This window comes from Rousettus aegyptiacus, unplaced genomic scaffold (genome assembly GCF_014176215.1).
Source record: "Rousettus aegyptiacus isolate mRouAeg1 unplaced genomic scaffold, mRouAeg1.p scaffold_m13_p_4, whole genome shotgun sequence".
NCBI classification, from domain to species: Eukaryota; Metazoa; Chordata; class Mammalia; order Chiroptera; family Pteropodidae; genus Rousettus; species Rousettus aegyptiacus.
The window spans coordinates 40,656,056-40,672,789 of NW_023416307.1; the positions used below are offsets into that span (position 1 = coordinate 40,656,056).

The 16,734-nt window shown below is 42.3% G+C and overlaps 1 protein-coding gene across 4 annotated transcripts in view; it reads right to left on the reverse strand.

Annotated features, from left to right (window-relative positions):
• Positions 1-1,371: 1,371 nt before the first annotated feature.
• Positions 1,372-16,734, reverse strand: part of ABCC5 (ATP binding cassette subfamily C member 5) — a 66,269-nt gene continuing 50,906 nt past the window's right edge. For all 4 annotated transcript variants that reach the window (XM_016137987.2, XM_016137989.2, XM_016137988.2 and 1 more), the window contains 7 exons: positions 16,559-16,648; positions 14,330-14,519; positions 11,025-11,184; positions 6,625-6,703; positions 5,449-5,562; positions 4,754-4,918; positions 1,372-3,409 (listed from right to left, as the gene is read on the reverse strand). In XM_016137987.2, coding sequence (XP_015993473.1) covers positions 3,308-3,409; positions 4,754-4,918; positions 5,449-5,562; positions 6,625-6,703; positions 11,025-11,184; positions 14,330-14,519; positions 16,559-16,648 — 900 coding nt within the window. In that variant the 3' untranslated portion in view covers positions 1,372-3,307. The remainder of the gene's footprint in view (positions 3,410-4,753; positions 4,919-5,448; positions 5,563-6,624; positions 6,704-11,024; positions 11,185-14,329; positions 14,520-16,558; positions 16,649-16,734) is intronic.

Here is a 16,734-nt window from a genome sequence, read left to right on the forward strand (position 1 = left end):
CTCCTCAGTGTCACTTTATTGTTTCTTTGAAGAGATCAAATTCTTTTTTGCCATGACCACAATGAAAGAAAGTCTATAACACTGATTTTTATTAACAATTATTCATTGAGCATCATGCATAAGAAGGCATTATTCAAGAGTCAGCCGAGTAGCATGATACTTATTAAGCACCTACTACACGTAAAACATAATCCTTAAGCCAGGAATTATAAGGCATATAAAAATTAGATGATTTATTGCCTTCAAGAACTTCATATTCATAGGCAGAATTGTAAGAAAATAATTCACTAAAACATGCAAAGCAAAAGGAAATAAAGCCTAAAGTAGATGTGTAAGCAAAGAGCATAGGAACCCAGAGGAGTCTGAAGAGAAAGGTTTGTGGAAAAGATAGTATTTGAACTGAGTTTAAAAAGAAAAACATGGCTCTGTTTGACAAGAGGAGATCAAGGGATTCCAGGTTGAGAAAACAGTAAAGGTTTAAAGGTGTGAAACTATTGGCCTGTTTTTAGGAATACTGAGTAGAAAAGAAGGGCTGAAGCCAGATAATGGACACCCTTATTGCCAAGCTCAGAAATATGGGCCGCTCCATAGGCAACTGTCCCCTGAAGATTTTTGGAGGGTGAATTATTTGACCAACTTACATTTTTGGTCTGCATGTTGGTAACAGTATATACAGTGGTTTGGAGAAGGACACCAAGGCAGGAAGACCAGTTACGAGGCTGCGAACTACAGTAGCAACGACGAAGGGAGTTGGGCTTTAACGAGGGCAGAGGGAGAGAGAAGGGGGTGGTGGGAGTGATGCATGGCACCTGGAAGCGACTGAATTTACCAGGAAGGGGCAAGAGAGGCTTCTAGCCTGAAGGACTAAGGAGTACAGTGGTAAGGCAAGGAGCACTGTCTGATTTCCGAGAGGCGGTTTGAGGCGTCTGTGAGATGCCCAGTGGAGGCACTCAGCTGGCAGCTGGAGACGGACACTAAGGAGGCCAAGGCCATAGGAGAGGGGTTGTCACTGTACCTGTGGGAGTGTGGGAATCCACACAAGGAGAGAAAAGGGAGTGGGCAGAAGGCGGCAAATGCCTCTTTTTAAGGGGGCAAAGCAGGTTGACGGAGGTGGGAGGAGACCCAAGAGATATGAGAAGAGAACTGAAAGGAAGGGAAGTTAAGGTCACTTGGACAGTGAACCCAGGGCATCGACAAGTGGTTGTCTACAGCAGCGCTGTCCAACAGATCTTCCTGTAACGATGCCAGTGGTCCATATCTGTGCTGTTCAGTACAACAGCCACATGAAGCTGCTATAGCACTTGAAATGTGACAGCTGAGGAACTAAATTTTTAACTTTAGAGCCAAGTCTCTGTTTTTTCAAGACAGTAGTTTACAAATAAAATAAGGCAGGGTTTAAGACATGATTTCTGCTATGGTTAGCAGAACCAGTACCAAATAGTTGGAAAGCTTTCTTGGCTGCTTTCGACACAATATACTGAGAAACTCTAGAATAGGTACCCTTTTGAATGGGTACTTAATTCTCAATGAGTTAATCTGAATGAATTGGCTGAAAGGGCAATTATATTGTTTGAATTGCTGAGAACCCTCAACAAACTGTTCATTTGAAATAAATTTCACCACAACTGCCCATCTGACCATAACCATTCACCCTTCCCACACTCTGCCCTCTCATTGGCAGCATGGGAGCTTTATTTGGTGACCACACTCAAGAACATGGGCTTTAGGGATGAGAGCTCACCACGGACAATCCGGGCACGTTGGGCCCCATGCCCCTTGCAACCAAGCAGCTCTACTACACTGGCCTTTCTCAGATGTAACTCAGATGTAGCTAGATAGGCTTCAGCATTCCAAAGTCATCCAAAGACATCTTGCTCCCTTCCCAGAGAACTATTTTATACACCATGAGTTTTACAAAATCCAAAATAATTTTATTCACTTTTTCAGATTTTTTGCTTCCACAAGGTGTTCAGCAAACATGCTAAGGCGACAGAATGTCTAGTTGGTCACGACATGCAACGCTGACCATTCGACCGATGACAGCAGCGACCACGCCCACCTGAGCTACTGGCCCCACAGCACGAAGGGGTTTGTGGGAACACACTGAACGACACGGCAATCAGCAACCTGAGGTAGGTCTCTTTACAGTACAAAAAACTTCCACACCAGTGTGAGACACTGATTAGCAAGAGCTGCTTAAAGTCGCAGACTTTGGAGAGAGAAAGAGACTGTGCGACAACTGCAGTGGGAAGGGAAAATAGACCCACAAAATCCTGAACCCTGTCACTGAACTGTGGAGGTGTGGGACCAGGCAAATGAAAAAGTACCACCGAAAAAAAAGCAGCAGTTGGTTCCAGGGCTTGGAACCAACAGGTCTAGGAGCTGAAGAGCTCTGTGCAGTGGCCAGCATAGGAACCTGAGGCAGTGGGACACTCTGCGGACAGACGTGATTCTCGTTTAGAAACAACGGCAAAAAGAGGAAGGCAGGAAACAAACTCCCTCTCACCAAGGAATGTTTCTGTGATTCTCATCCTGACGGAGGGAGTGGAAAAGGGTCTGGGGCTTTGCCCCACTGCTCTCCTCACAGAAAAAGGGAAGTGACACCAGAACAGAAAGCAGGAGCCCTGAGAATTCACGGCGCGCTGCGTGGCCTCCAGCGGCCCCCTCCTGTGCTCCACCCCGCTCTAGCATGGTTGTGGGCAGGTGGCAGAGGGTGCTGCTGGAGGGCCCGCTATTGCCACACATCTTCCTTTTGGACACCCAGAAAACCTGGCACCGTGAAACAACGAGCCAGCAAAGAACAATATGCTACCCTTCCTATAGTCTAATAGCAAAACCAGATCTCTAGTACAGCAAACTGTACAAAAATGATAGAAAGGAATTTGCACTGTTATTAGCACAGTGCTTATTTTAATATAAAATAAACAGCTTACATTTTCATTGTAAATATAGGCTATGTACAGAATTTTATATTTTTATATATATATATATACATATATATGTATATATATATATAGCTACACGTATAAAGCTTCATTATAGGCCTCTGATACATTTATAATAACGGTTCCCTGAACCTTTTAGAGTGCAATTAAGAACAAAAACTAAATTTTGTTTACACGAATATGGAATAAATACAATAATCAAAATATCACTCTCCCTAAAAGTGAAACACACAAGCCAATCCTGAACTGCTGTGCGAAAGATAAAATCGGGAAAGGCAAGGTTTCGGCGGGCAGGAAGAGCGGCCCACCCCAGGCAGGGAACGGCGACGCTCCAAAGGGCAGAGACTCCACGGTGGGAGGATTTAGCCCTTGACAGCGATCTTGTTCTCTTTAGCAGCAAACATGGCATAGAACCGGGAGCTGTCATTGGACAGAAGGACCGATGGGGTGTCGAACTCCACCACCTGCAAAGAAAGGAGACGGCATCAGAATGTGACTTGGAGACGCCTGAGGTGACTTAGGATTCATTGCTCAGGAAGATGGGCAAGCCCAAAAAGCCTCCCAAATATGGAATCTGGGTGACAATTCAACGAGCCCTGAGACACCTAAATGGGCTCTCTGTCTTTTTTTTTTTATTCTTAACTACCAGGGAAGGTTGGAGAGAAAGATCTCCAGATTGACTTCACATAATTCTTTCAGCCTTGGGTATGAAGGAATCAATCAACAAGATACTATAAGCTGCATGGGGGAAAAATGCAGATCAAATTGAAAGCACAGCAGGCAAGTGTCATCTTGTGCAAGCTGAGCTAAACCTATAGATGGAAAAGGAAACCTGATTGGCAGGAAAAAAAAAAGAAGTAAAGAAGGGATGGATGGACTCAGTCTATTATCCATTCGTACTATGACTTCCATGCAGTCACTGAAAACCATGTTGCAGCAGCAAAGTGAATGATACACTGGCAGAACCTGCCTCCCATGATGGCCACTCATGCCACATATAATCCTAGCCTCTTCTGATATACAGCAAAAGCATGGGACATAACCTTGGTCAAGGAAGTGTAAGGGGAAGTCTCCTGGGGTGCTTCTAGGAAAGGTGGTCCTGCCCAATAGAGACAGACATCTGGACAGTGTCCCTCCTTAGGACTGGCTGTGTGAGCGTATAACATCAGGTGCTGAGCAGATATCTTGCACTATGCGGGGAAAGGTAGACACTGGTTTTCTTGAGGGATAGGCAGGTTGTGACCAGGTAGATATGGGAGAGGGAACAAGAGGAAAGGATGTTTTAGGTAGGTGGAACTTTATAAGTAGACACCGAGGTGAAAAAGCTTAGAGGATGCAAAATTGTTTAAAGCTAACAGCACCTTCAAGGAAAGAGAGGGAAATGAAGAAGGATAGGCTGGGCCAGATTGTGGGAAAGCTTGGAACAGCAAGATATAAAGTTTGGCACCACTACATGATTGCAAAAAGAAAACACCACATGGTAGCTTGTCTTAATATACATCAGGCAATTCTTGTGTGTGTGAACACATTTATAAGTACGTGTGGTTCTGACCTAGGTCAAAGTGTTACTTTTTATAAGCAACAAAAGAACAGATAGTAAAGCAAAATGAGAACCTGTGAATGCCTCCCAGTCCCCTGATTGGGTGGGCTGTATCCCCGCCAATACCAACCGGACTAGAGTTGCTATGGCTGCTTATCTGAATGCTCAGAACCATGCTAAGATGCCAATAAGCCTAGTCCTTCCAGGGGCCAGTTTTCCTCTCGGACAAGGCCATATGCCAAGCGCAGGTCCCTCAGGGGCTCAGTACCTGTCCCTGGGCCAGCACCATGATCCTATCAGAGCCTAGGACCGTATGTAGGCGATGGGCAATAGTCAGCATAGTGCAGTCGGCAAATGCTTCCCGGACGGTCTCCTGGATCAGTAAGTCTGTCTCTGTGTCCATGGCAGCTGTGGCTTCATCTAGAATCAGAATCTGCCAGGGAAGAGAGAAAAACAGGGATCCAACCAATTCCTTAAGCATTTTTGTTAACTTAGCTTTCCTAAAATATATTTTAGTATTTGAATGTTACACCATATATTGTATTTTCTAAGTAGGTACACATAAAAATTCTGTTTTTCTTAGAATTAATATGACTTCAAGCCCATATATGTTCGCCTTGATTTCTATAAATAAAAGGATTTGCACGTAATAATCATCTAACAAAATACTCGCCCTACTTGCTCTGACTCAACATGTACAGTAATTTCACTGGCCAGAAACAAAAGTCACCCTTGGAAACTGAAGGCTCAGGGAAGTTAAAGATAAAAACAACAACAAAAAACACCCATATATCCAAATTACATCAAGGTTAATTCAGAAACATCTGTGAGCAGTCTCTTAAAAAGTGCCACTGGGCTCAGGGCCAGGACTTCCTTCGGACCTTGTGCCACAAGGTGTCTGCTCTTCCACCTTCCTGTTCTTTTCTTCTGCTCCCCTTCCCAGCACCCACCAACCTGCCTCACCTTACAGTGACGGAGCAAGGCTCTTGCTATGCATAAGAGCTGCCGTTCCCCCACTGAGAAGTTTTCCCCATTCTCCAGCACTTCAGATTCAAGTTTCAGAGGTAGCTGAGCAATCTAGGGAGTGAGAAGGTAGAAATTAGAAGGGTAAAAAAAGTAAATTTTGAAAAAAAAAAACCCTAAATTTTGTCAAAAATCTAGTAGCAGAGGTCAATTATTCTAAAATAGATGAAGGAATTAGTAGCCAAGAACCTGGCTCATCTGGAAAAAAGGTACACATGTGATGATCATGTGTATCAGGACCCATATTTTCTAGGACAGTCCCTATTTCGAATATACTATTCTGTTAGCCTCATACCATCAAAATGTCCCAGAAATTCCAATATTTTCACGTCCCCAAATCTTCACAGAGAGTGGACCTAATTTTGTGGCCACTGAAAATATGGTCATGTGATAGGAGATGGAATAAATAAAACTGCTCCCTTTCTGAAGTCTATGGCTTGACAGGCCCATGGCTCTCAAACTTTTCTTTGTGTAAGCTATAGAACCTATTCTTCAAATAAAATTGAGGAAGTCCAATCTAAAAAGATGAAAGCAGAGCTGAGCTAGGTGATCTAAAAAGAGATAAAAGCTGGGGATTCTGAGCCTGACTTAATGCAGAGACATGAGACCCTCCTCCGGGCGAGGGGTATCGATCTGTAGACCGTGGTCCCCGGGGGACGCCTGCTGAGCTACCTACCCTAAGAGGTCTCTGAACCCATATTCATACTGATGCTTTCTGAAGACTCAGTAAATGATATGTCTTTCGTATATCTATAGATGCTTCAAAAGCATGTTATACTGTTATGAGTAATAAATAGAAATTAACTTAAAAGCATTAGTGAATTCTGAGTGGTTGTCATTTACATCTTCTCAATTAATGGACAGTAAAAAGGACAATACGATCACATGTGGGGGTTGGGGTAGAGAAGAGGTAGTAGTCAGGAAATACCAACTTTTATGTCCTTTCTGAAATTCCTGGGAAGCCCTGTTCTAAAGTGCTCCCCCACAGACATCCTGGAGGTACCGGGTCAGCTTGGGCTGGACAGAGGCAGCCGAGCAGGCTGGGGAGTGACTACAGCACCGCTACGTTTCCACCCCTGAAGTTCCAGCAAAGCTCACCCTCAGTTCTTCACTTACACATTCTTTCATGTGTGTCCTTTCTAGGGCATCCCAAATCTGGTCTTCAGTGTACTGGTTGAAGGGATCCAAATTTGATCTAGAGAGAAACATCATGGGAATTTCTCAGTGATCCAAAGTGCAAGCAACCATACTGCGAAGGCTATTTGGGGTAAAAGTTTAAACACGCATGGGCTTAAATCCCTCAATGTCACAGATGGCTCCTTCCCTAACCAGCCAGAGCTGGAAGCTGAGATGGGAGCGTTGATGCCTGCCCATGGCAGGCCTATCTCTGAGAACAGACTGGACTTCCTTTTCTTCTTTATAAAATTTTCTTTTAACTTTATAACACAGTTTTTATATATATATATATATATATATATATATATATATATATATATATATATATATAGAAAAGTTATATAAAAAATTGCAAAATACAAAACAAAAACCAATGTATGTGTTTTAATCACCTCTAATCAGACCCCTAGAAACAAGCACTGTTAGCACTTTGGCATATATTTTTCTAGATTTTTTTCCATGCACATACATGTTAAGATACGTCTCTCCATGTGTACAAACTTAGTAAAGTGCCCTCTTTCTTCCTGATACACCGGGGCGAGAACAGGGACCCAATGATTGATTGCTAGAAAAGAAGCTGATCCCGCAGAAAGGCAGAGGGAAATTAGAGAGGGTAAAGGGCAAAGCAAGAGGAAAGATTTCATTAGTTCAGAAAACCAGCCTGGGGACTATTCTTGCTTCTGTCCCCACAGTATCTGCTGCACAGAAATCAGGGACACCAAAAGAATAGGACTAGACATTTTTGGGAATGTTAAAGACAGGAGAAAAAGCTCTTTGTCATGGAGGTTGAGGGAGGAGAGGTTGTAGTAGAAGAGGTATTGAGTGGAAGTTGGGATGTTACATTAATTTAGGGTGTCTTGTCTCAATCTAAACACGATGTTTGTTAAGTCTAATTATCTGTAAAGTACTAGGTAAAATTTGCTTTGCTCATAAATTATGCTGGGCATATAGGAAAATCTTTGGGAAAACCTTAGCTCTGTGCCTCATTTGTCCCCATGTCTGGGGTTACTCATTACAGCCATGCAAATGCAAGCAGGTTGTCATCACAGAGGAGCTCTCTACCCCAGGAGGGAAGGCTGACACTGACCTCGCCCATGTCCTCAGGGCCATCTCTGGGAGACTCTACCGTCCCTGCTCTCTTGTGCCTCTTGCTCGTGGCACATGTGCTTCCCTTCTGCCTGGAACATGCACACCTCTCTCGCCCTTATACTTGAGAAACACTGGAAAAGCAAGGGCTCTGGAGCCAGACTGCCTGATTCCTCTACAGTGTCTATCAATTACAACTGTGTGAGCTTGGCCAAGTTAGCCTAACTACTCTACGCTTCAGCTCCTTGTGTGTAAGACGGGTAGAAGAGTAGCTCAGCAAAAGGCCGTTGTGAGTACTAGTCACATGTATAAAGCACCTGTAGAAGCACCTGTTGCAGGGCTAGCACCGTGTGTGCGAGAGCTAATATGGTTATCATTATCACTGCCATTACTCCTTGGCTATGATTCCTTCTTGTCCTTTAAGTCTCATCTTAGATGCTGCCTTTAGGAACTGTCTCCTGACCCATTAAACCTGGATGAAGCATCCCTATGCTCACCCTTATTATGGCACTAGTCACTTTGTTCATTCGTCTCTCTTTTGGATCAGGATCCTTATCTGGGTCTTATTCACTGCTGTATCCCATGTACACTGTCCAGTATTGTTTGTATGAATAAAAGAACTTATTCTTCTCATCCTTGTTTGACTTCCTGATAAGAGCCATTAATAGGTTACAACTTAGGTATTTTCAATAATAACAGAAGCAAAAAGCTGTGCAGTCAGGTGACAAAAAGATGCTCACCTCCCAAAAGGTGACTAAGACTCAAGAAAAAGACTGGAGTGACAGCTGCAGTCAAATATTCTCACTAAGAGGCAGATTAACCACCAGCCAAGCTAGGCAGCAGACAGGCTACAAGCACTCCAGCAGGGCTGGTTAGGGCAGAGGCAAGAGACAGGCTTCCTGAGACCAGGGAGCACAGGGCCCTCTGGGAAAAGAAAAGGAAAATAAACAAACCCAGGGCCATGAAAGAGTGAAGGTCAGCAAAAGTATTTAGGGCTAGATGAGAAGAGTCCTCTCTTCTTGGAGCCAACTGTCATGGCAAAAGGGAGAGGAAATGAACTGGCTACCAAGACAGGCCCTGCAGCTCAAACCCAGACAACCGGAGGAGGGAGGGCTGGATGCAGCTAATGGAATGGATTGAGATTCAGGCTGTTCTAGGGTGGGGTGTGCTCCCAAGTGATCTGATCTATGATTTAGATTGTATTTATATGCAGAACAATTTAGACATTTTTATCTTGTGACTGTCCCTGAGTTTTATTTGATTTTGATTTTACCTTGCTTTCCCTCTAAGAGTTCCTTGTATGTTTTAACTGCAGGTTGATATCTCAAGGAGATGTACCTGCCCTCAATGCTGGTTAATGGTGATGGAGATACAGTCTCCAAATTGAGTCTCTAGGAGGAAGCTGAGAAAACAGCTGATCTACCCTGCCCTTGCTTTGGGAAAGTCATTATATTAGGCTTTCTAATTTTCTAAGAAAAGCAAAAGAACTCTAAAAGCTGAATGTTCTTTGGGATCTATAGAAACCTGAGAGGATAAAGAGGGATAGAAGGTCTGAGATTTTGTCTTCAGTGTCTACCACTGACTTAAAAAGTAAAAATTACAGCTGTTAGAAAATGAAACACATGATTTCCTAAGTTTGTTTGGCTGACTGCCCAAATGGCACTCTGAGATCAATAACTAAAAACTCGTGGCATTAGCACACCAACTATGGAGCTTGTTTATCAAGTGGCAACATGCCTCTGGAGCTAACAAATGGCCCCAACTATAACCCCAGCTGGTCAATTCATGTCAGCAGGTTAATTCTCATCATTAACTCTGGAAGCCCCTGATTCCCAGACCCACAGGAGGTACTGTACCATTTTGTTGGCAGCCATATTCAAGGGAAGTCCTAAATCTCTTCTAAATGTAAGAATACGGTTCTTTTGTCCTGAGCCAAAAATTATAAGGCCAATTTTATTCTCAAAGGTGGCAATTAAAAATAGAGAGGTCTGTAGGAAAGAGGAGCAGATTTGGCAACAACTCTGAATTTCTTAATTTTAGACCTGAATCTTCAATAAATTCTAAATCTTTTCTGTTGTTGCTTATTTGACCTTCTTATCTCAGTACCCAAAGGGAATGGCTTATTATCAACAGACCCAGCTGATGCTGTCCAAATTCATTAGTGTTTTAGAGAGATGCCAAAATAAAAATACCTGGGAGTGTTGACCCTATATGAATGTAGGTGAGAATTCAGTTCATCTACCAAAGCTTCCTGAATAAGTGAATTCAAATGCCATTTCCAAAGAAAAGGCATGGGGCTGGGATAGGGGGTACTTAGTTTTAAAGACAAGTATGAACGCTGCCCATGGTTATTTTAAATTAAATTGGTACCAATTTGGGGGGGGGGGGAACTGCTAAAAATTAAAGAGGAAATAGTAATATCGCTTTTAGAGTGATTTTAAAAAAAGAAGTCCTACCTAGGTCAAGTATAGAGTGAAAGCTGTTTTTATTTTGAAAAAGAAATAACTTGAAAGAAATGAACCCAAATTATGGAAACCCATTGTTTTTAGGAGGCTAAAATTTAAGGCTAAAGGTAGGATAAAGTTTCAGAAAAGATAATGGGATCAAATACATTTCCTTCTTAGTTACTATTTTAACAGGTCAAGAAGAGGAATTTTATCTTTGTCATGCTAGCAGATTTCAGAGAGAGGTGTCATTCTAGAGTAAGTATCGAAGGTGAGAGAAGACACTGGAAAATGGAAAAACATGAGTAGTAACAATGGCTGAAAACCATCTTTAGAACAGCAATTTCGAGCGTACCTAGGAGAGATGACAGTGTGGGCTGGGGGGAAGCTGGAGGCTGATGATGACTGCTACCACTTACTGAATGCTCACCATTTGCCAGACTCTGTGTTTGTATAATTTATATAAATTTATCCAATCTTCGTGACAACAGGTCTTAATAATATCTAAATTTTGTGGATGAGGGAACAAGCTTAGGAGGGGTCAAGTAACTCGTCCAGATTCACAGAGCAGAGATCTGGGCCCAAAACTATGACTTCCTCATCACCATGCTGCAGGATTTGCGGGTCCTGTCTCATTAATGAGGTGCCTTGTACAGTGACACTGCCCCTTACCTTTGCGATGGGAAGCATGCAGTATAGTGGGAAAAGCACGAGACTAGAGGTCACTAGATCTCAACTCCAGCTGCAGGCTCTAACATCCCACCTTGCCTGGAAGTGAGGCACGAGGCACATGGACACTCAGGTCCTCACCTGACAGTGCCACTGAACAGCACTGGCTCTTGAGGAATGATGGAGAGTTTGCTTCGGAGGTCAGCAAGGCCGATATCACTAATTCTCACTCCGTCAATCTTGATGCAGCCTCCAGATAACTCCACTAGGCGGAAGAGGGCCATCCCCAAAGAGGACTTCCCTGATGAGTCAGAAGACATGCAGAAAAGTAGCTCATTAGCCAATTCTGTGAAGACCAAACTGGTTTATTCTCAGAGAAAAGTCATCTATTTTTCCATTTCTAGTCGATCATTATTTCAATGGATTAACTCAGATAATGTGTAAAATGAAAGCAAAAAAAAAAAAAAAAAAATTCCCTGAGCTACCAAGCATATATATTTAAATAACACAGCTTCATCCTGAGAAGGAATGGGAAGGACTGTAATACTCTCATGAGAAAAATGGAAAAAGTGCCTCGTTACACGTTAGGAATGGGTACACAGTGTTTAATGCTTCTCAGGCAAAAGGAGGAGAACAGAGGTCTTACAGCAAGGAGCTAGGGGCAAACTAGAAGACAGGACGTCTTTTCTCTCTTCTGTCCCCTTAATGCAGCTGGGAGAGAAACATGACAAAGCTTTCCATTGTCGCAGCAACGGGTGAGGAATAAAAGAGGTTCAAGGGTAAATGCATAAAGGAAGCAGTTTTTGGCCTGAGTAAATGACTGTCTGTTGACGACCCTACCATGACAGGGAACAGATTTGGGGGGTAACACGATGAGTCCAGCATCATGGTGATAAGCAGAACAAGTGTATCTTAATTGAATTTTCATTTTAAGAGTTATATAAGTAATTCAAGAAGATCAATATCAATATCCCATAATCTCATTGTTATTTTTGACACATTTCCTTTTAGTCTTTTTCCTAGAGTTGAGATAATGCCAGAGATGCAATGTTACAATTGGTTTTTTCACTTAGCATTCAAACAAGTATTCAATCATATTATTGACTTTTGAAGATAAAATTTTGGTGGCTGCAATATATTCCATCATGTGGATGTACTCTTATGCATCCAGTCCTCTAACATTGGACACATAGTTTACTTAAAACTTGCTGTTTTAAATAATGTCATGGCATATATCAGTGCTCCTACCTCGGATTATTCCCTTGGGATAGATTCTCAGAACTGAAACTACTATGCCAAAAAAATAAGCATTTAAAAAGTTCTTCCTACTGTACTGCCCACCGAAAAAAAAAACAAAAAGTTTGACATAGTCTCGTCTATCTACCTTTCTGCAACTCAGACTCATGGTTCAGATTTAGAATTACAGGATTTTAGCTGTTCAACCACATTTCCTTGGCCAGATTCTGGATGCCTACCTACCTCCCGCCTCCATGTTCTGAAAAACCCCTCATGAGAACCTCATGACTTTTTGTCTATTCAGTGGCACTGAGGATACAAATATCCTGCCTTGCCCCAGGGTCTGTAGCCACATCCTGCTGTCGGGATCCATCCCCTGGTTCAACTCCTCTCAAAGAATCTAATGGGAACTTAGAGAAATGCCCACCTTTCTAAGGCAGGACTACTCACATCCATCCATCAGAAACGAGTTGGGAAACCCAAGTCCACGTAGCATGGCAGTTCTTAATGAGGCCTCTCCTAGAAGTGACTGGCTTTATTCATGATTGGGTGATCTGGTTAGTGTTCCCGTACCCAGATATAAGGAAGGGAGGGCTCTCCCTCAGTGTTGAGGCCATGGTTTAAGATCCAAGCTAAGAAAGGGATGGTGCTCAAATAAGTAAGTTAAGTTGTTCCACCTTAATAAAAGATGCCAGGTTTGGAACATCTGGACTGGAAGACTATAGTTCTCTGAATCTAGACTACTTTTGCACTGATAGAATATACTGGTAAAAAAGGCAATGAAGTCCTCACAACCACAGCACAGCCGGGGTCTCTGAGCCTCGGAAGAAGCTTATTAGGATTAGAGATTAGACTTTGTAGGTCAGGCTATTTATAATTATTTGTATATTTCTCCTCTGTCACTACTTATGGCTTTAATGAAGTCTTTGTGAAAATATCAGTCTTTTTCCCATGTGAAAGGGAAATCACAGGAAGAGACATCAGAGCTTTCAGGAGAGCGGGGTACCCCTGGGAGCTAGTGTAGCAGAGGGAATTTGAGGGAGAAAGCAAAGTAAGAGCTTGGGGACAGCCACCCTCCTTGGCTAAGCATTCTTTTTCCAGTGAAAAAACCTAGAGGCAGTATCTTGTTTTGACATGAAATAATTCCTTCATACCGGGAGCAGGAAATGACTTTTTTTCTTCCTGGCAGGTTCTTTAAAGGAAATTGGCCAGAGAAGATACAAGGCTTTTTTTTTTTTTTTTTTTTTTTTTTTTAATGGCAAGAAAGAAAGCTAAAAGAGTTTTGATAAGAGAGAACATGAAGCCCAGAAAGTTAATGAGAACTGACCCAGAGAGGCTTTTTATACAAGGGTAAACAGGGTAAAAGGTGATAAGATTCAATCTTTAAAATGTTATTCAGGAAGGAAAGAGGGAAAGAAATAAATTACTGAAGTTTTGACCCTAGAAACCTAAAGGGAATCTATAATGCACTTTTAGGAATAAGAGTGAAGTGGAAAGTCTAAAATGAAGGCCTGTTCTCTAGTTCTTTGCAATGGACATCAGATCAAGAAAAATAATTTGTCTTCAAAGGAACACAGGTTTCTTATTTAGAGCTGTATTAGCCTCTGATAAACAAGAGGCTACACTGGCGATGTATCACAGAGACCTTAAATATTTTGACTTCATAGAAATAAGGATGCTCACCGGGGTGCCATTCGTAACAATGAAACATCAGCAGCAACCTCAATGCCCTACAACTGGAGCTTATTAAACAAAAATGATGGTGTGTACATAAAATAGAATTCTATATCATGCTGCATAGAAATCCTGTCAGAGAATATTAACTGCTGTGAAAAATATTTGACGGTTTTAAAAGCAGGCCATAAAACAGTATGTGTAAAATTTCATTTTTGTAAACATATCTGTTGATAGAAAATGCCTGATAAGATACCTACCAAAATGTTAACAGTAATTATCTCTGGGTAATGGAGTTACCCATTGAGAATGTATACTTTTAGGATTAGAAAAAGCGCTAACATGTTATGAAAGCAAGGCTGAGTATAAACCTAGAAAAGCGGTTTCAGTGAGACCTGAGACACACTAATTACTCATCTACAGAGACCTAGATTGAAGGGATGAGAGTGATATTCAATAAACAGCCAATCATGGGCCCCAAACTCAACTCCAGTGGATTCGAATGTTTCTCCAGAGAGGCCCTGGCATATCCTTACCTGATCCCGTCCTCCCCACAATGCCAATCTTCTCCTTAGGTCTGATGGTGAAAGATACCTTCTTCAGGACCAGAGGCAGATTTTCTTGGTACCTCATCTCCGCATTCTCAAAGGTCACCTCTCCTTCCTGGGGCCAGTCAGGGGAGGGAGCCTTGTTCTTAATTCTGGCAGGTGCTTCCAAAGAGAGAGTCTAGGGAGACAGAAATGGCCAGTTCAGACTGATCACAGATTCTGGGGACTTTGTCATAGAGAAGTAAATCCAGGCCAATCATAGCACCACACAAAGCAGCTGCCGCCCTGGCCCCTTGCTGTGAAAGATTCCTTTGGCAGTAAACGTTCATCACCACTAAACTAGACAGAGACAGAGTACAAGGGCCACTAAGTTTATACTTACCAGTTTACAATGGCCAAGTATAAACTAAGCAGCAGCTTGGGGGGCTCAGTGACTTTCAAACTACCTTCTGTCTCAAGGAATTCTTCCATAAAATGGCCTTGGAGGCCAAGGGTAGGGCATGAAGCCTGCTAGCTCTCTTTAGCCCAGCGGTTTTTATTGGAATTCTTCGAAAATACTCCACTCAAAACAGGATTCCACCATTTGAAAACCATTGTCCTAAACCCAAAGGAGGGCAACTAACATTTATTGAACGTTGAATCAGATCCTGGCATTCCGATGTGTATCAGTCAATCCAGGAGACACAAACTCTGATCCCAGTTCTGCCACTAACAGCTGTGTGACCTGGATATAGCTCTAGCTCTTCTTTAGCCTTAGTTTCTCATCTGCAGATTGTGGGAACTGGATCAGATAATCCTGGAAATCCATTCCGGCTTTAAAACTTTGTGTTTAATATAACTGCTGATATTTTCATTATCAATAGTCACACCTCACACTGTTTCAAAACTCTTTGGCAACTAATCATGGGGCTTATAGCCTTATAGGGCAGTAAGAGCCAAAGACTGCAGTGCCCTGGAAGGAAAAGACTGAAGTCTTAAACTCCAAGCTGGAAGGACTCCATGTTGGGATAGGCATCCAGGCTGGGACTGGCAGTGAGGACCCAGTCCTCAGAAATGTGACTGGTTTATGCAGAGTCCACTCTGTACCACGGCTGACCGACCCCCTGACTTCTCCAGCAAGAGACTCTCACCAACAGTGATATTAAATCAAACACCACACGTCTGTATATATACAACGTGTCATTCACAGATCAGAACACTGGGCAAAAAGGCTAATGTATAAACATAAAAAACAACTATTAGCAGATATGTTACATCACTATCTGCCATTTTTCTCAGAATAACCATTTATAAGTTTAAGAAATATCCTATGACTAATGAGGTTCATTGTCAAAAAAAATCAATAAAGTATGTCTCTGCTAGAAAATGCAGCTAACATAATACACTAATTCTCAACTGAAAGGATAATTTTCAACACTATGCTTTTAAGTCAATTATCTGGAACCTTGAATCTATTCATCCCACGAAACAATAATATAAATGCTGATAAAGTCTCTGGGCAGTTCACAAAATAGGTACCTCCTGAGAACTGAGTTAAATTTGAGAATCCTAACTACTCACGACTCTGCTTCTATCTATAAAAAAATTGTTTTCAGAGTTCCAAGTAGGACACTAGCCAGACACTGCCCCATGGCAAGACTGCAGGGGTGACAGGAGAAGAACGGGAGAGCTCAGTAATCTAAGTAGCAACTAAATTAATTGGTTTTTAAACTGTGCATGCAGATTTGAATTAGCTATCCAGAAACCTTAGCTATCCAGGAGCTTCTAAAACTTCAGAAGCCTGGGTTCCACCCCAGATCTATTACATTGGAACTTCCAGAGAGGCCCATATTTGCCTAAAGCTCAATACGGGGTCTTAATGGCCATCCCTGGTTAAGGACGAGTGAACCAGACTAAGACTTGAAACAATACACGGTTTTAAACAGTGTAAGAAAAATGTTACTTTAGTCAGCTTAACAGAACTAATAAGATTCTGAACATTTTGGAAATTAACTGATGCAAATAAGTTCTTAATCACGCAATTCACAAATATACTTAGAAACTCCTATGTATTCTCTTCTACTCCGTGCATGCTAGAGAGATGGCTGAGTCCTCTCCTGTGGGATAAGGGAAGGCAGAGAAAACATGCATCCTCCATGCACATCCAACTGAGGCAGTAAAAGGGTTAAACAACCCCACCAATGGTCAGATGGAGTAAAAGTCCTATAACGGTCTGACCTTGATGTAGTGGTGGATCCTCTCCACTGAGGTGAAGCGAGCTTCTGTCTCAGATGCCAGTCTGACAGTAAACTGGAACAGCCCCGTTAACTGATAATGGAAAGCAAAAATCCCAAGAGAGTTCATTATTGATACATGCCAGGCCAACACTAGAAAACCTCCTTTATCTAGGGGAC